At 35.0% G+C, this 2,414-nt stretch overlaps 1 protein-coding gene across 1 annotated transcript; it reads right to left on the bottom strand.

Annotated features, from left to right (window-relative positions):
* Nucleotides 1-287: 287 nt before the first annotated feature.
* On the bottom strand, nt 288-1,567 carry LOC106753228 (the record flags this gene model as incomplete). The annotated part of the gene is made up of 5 exons (XM_014635020.1): nt 1,355-1,567; nt 1,033-1,271; nt 797-958; nt 472-547; nt 288-383 (listed from the first exon to the last, which is right to left on the bottom strand). Coding segments are annotated over exons 1-5 (786 nt in total), but the record flags the coding sequence as incomplete, so codon positions are not given.
* Nucleotides 1,568-2,414: the final 847 nt, after the last annotated feature.

The raw sequence follows: 2,414 nt of genomic DNA, 5'->3' as shown, positions 1-2,414 counted from the left end.
TCTTAGAAACATAAATCAATCCAATGTGATCATAAATCAATCCCATGTACAAAGTTAAACTACTAATGAAGTACAAAAGCATAAACTTAGAACTTATTATATCCTAATATGTACTACATACTATTATATAATTGAATTACATATTTAGCTAGTGTTTTCCTCACGAGTTTAAGTGTCTTCTCTGGAATTGGAGCAGACATATTGAATTTCTTCATAAAACACAATTATTTCAATTAGTGCATATGAAATCTAAGCTTGGAGAAAAAAAAATCAAACCTAAATATTACCGTTTCCCATCCACTAGTGTAACGTGCACGAATAGTGGTCATCATCCAAAACATGACGTAGTAACCACATTCATATGACCCTGTTTGTCTATTACACTAGAGTATAACATCATAATTATAAAATTTTAAGTAACATCATTGGAATGGTACAAAATGTAACAAAGTATAGACTAAAATACCAAACCTTAAGGGGAACCCATAAGAGCTTTTTAGCTGTAGCAGTAGATCTCCCAGATAACATCATATGTGTTGCAAGGGAACTATTAAAAAAAATTGCTTTCGCATACATTTATATAACAAAGAAAGTTGAAACTTTGAGGTTCTTACCAATCTACTACATGTCTAAGAGGACTGGGAGGAGACTTATGCAATGAACAAAACCAGACAGCAGTTGTTCTCTGGTATGGAGATCACAAGTAGCTGCCAATGACGCCTGAAATTGATAATAACTTAATTGTCATATACCAAAATTAATAAATGAAACTTTAAAGTTCACAAACTTCACTTACCCAAGTATATAAGGGAGAAAATATATCTCCTTCCCCATTGCAAAGCAGGTGGTGATGTATGATTGGATATCATCAAATTTATTTCTTTCATGAGTCATAGAGGGGTCAATGAACCCATATACATCATTGAAGCCCTTCTTGTTACTAACACCAGACATAAACCTGAAATAAAGAAATAATCTGATATAAGTAACTTCATAAACAAGAATTATATAAAAAAGTTCTAATAAACTTACATCATCCACAGTTGAATGAGTGTAATGTTAATTTCTTCTCTCCCCGACACAAGCTCACTAACNTCTTCTTGATGCAAGTACAATGGAATATTNGTTTCTCTTCCAAATAAAGTAGAATCCCATTGTACAATCATNGGCTCTTCTGAAATGATGTTAGCAAGCTCGTCTAACGCACCAAGAGGGTCGTCCTCAGATAAATGAGGCTTCTTCGGTGTAGGACCTCTCTCTTGACCTGTCTGCTGTTACATGAAAAAATGGTTATGTTATGACATCAATAAGAAGTAAATATTAAAATTGAGAAGCATATAATATGAGTGTTTACCGGGGGGTCAGGTACATCACCAACCAAAGGTCTAGGCCAGGCAACGAAGGACTTAAATGCATCTTCCACAGTCATGAACTCAATTGTAGGGAGAGGAAGAATGGCATCTGCTACAACAACATCATCCACCGTGACCTTGACCTCATCTTCTGCTAGTTGTACCCCATGCACTACAGTGGCTGTCTCATAGATTGTGCCACGAGCCACTAGCATGGTCCCAATATTAGAAAGAGTATATAAGTGACATGGACGAGTGTGGAAAGTTTCCATGTTGGAAACAAACAGTGCAAGTGGCCACCGATCATTTTGATACCAACTTTACAATGGAATCGTTCTCTTTTGGAGCAAGCTTTGATTGGATTTGTTCAACCTTTTCCATATGATCCTCTGTATCAATTTTCACACTACAAATTTACTACACATTTACTACACACTACAAATTTACCATCTACCACCCTTTTCTTGTTTCATATAGTTCTTGCTTCTTTCTTTATCATCATGACACTTGCTGGTAAAATCAGCACTGAAATTGGGGTTCATGCAACTACTCCAAAGTGGTTTAACCTCTGCTCAACGAAATTGTATCATGTTCAAAACCTTACTGATAGAATCCATGGTGTCAAGCTGCATCATGGTCATGACTGGCATCCCAATAAGTCCATCAAACACTGGACTTATTCCAATTCTCATTATATGTTAGAATGTCAATCTCTAAATTCACATCTGTTTTAAGATTATGTTAGAATGTCAATGTCTAGAGATTGACATCAGTATTGGGTTTCGAGCTATAACACTTGTTTTAANTGTGGAATCTGATGTTGATATATGTGGATAAAATATAAGACACGATATTCAGGTTCTTAAAGAGGAGCAAATCAAACAATTTGAAGGACTGAGATGGAGATTAAAATTGAAGATGAAAACTATAAATTCTTTTATTTTATCTTTATGATTCTGACACAATGTTTATGTTAATGGTTTTGACTGTTTGAGAAAGAGCAGAAGGTAAGGTTATAACATGTCATGAGAGCATTGAGTCAGTTGATGATGACAGCAAAAC

The sequence above is a fragment of the Vigna radiata genome, unplaced genomic scaffold, assembly GCF_000741045.1.
Source record: "Vigna radiata var. radiata cultivar VC1973A unplaced genomic scaffold, Vradiata_ver6 scaffold_1240, whole genome shotgun sequence".
In the NCBI taxonomy this organism is placed as follows: Eukaryota; Viridiplantae; Streptophyta; class Magnoliopsida; order Fabales; family Fabaceae; genus Vigna; species Vigna radiata.
The sequence above is the reverse complement of the archived record's forward strand: the minus strand, read 5'-3'. Positions and strand labels throughout refer to the sequence as shown.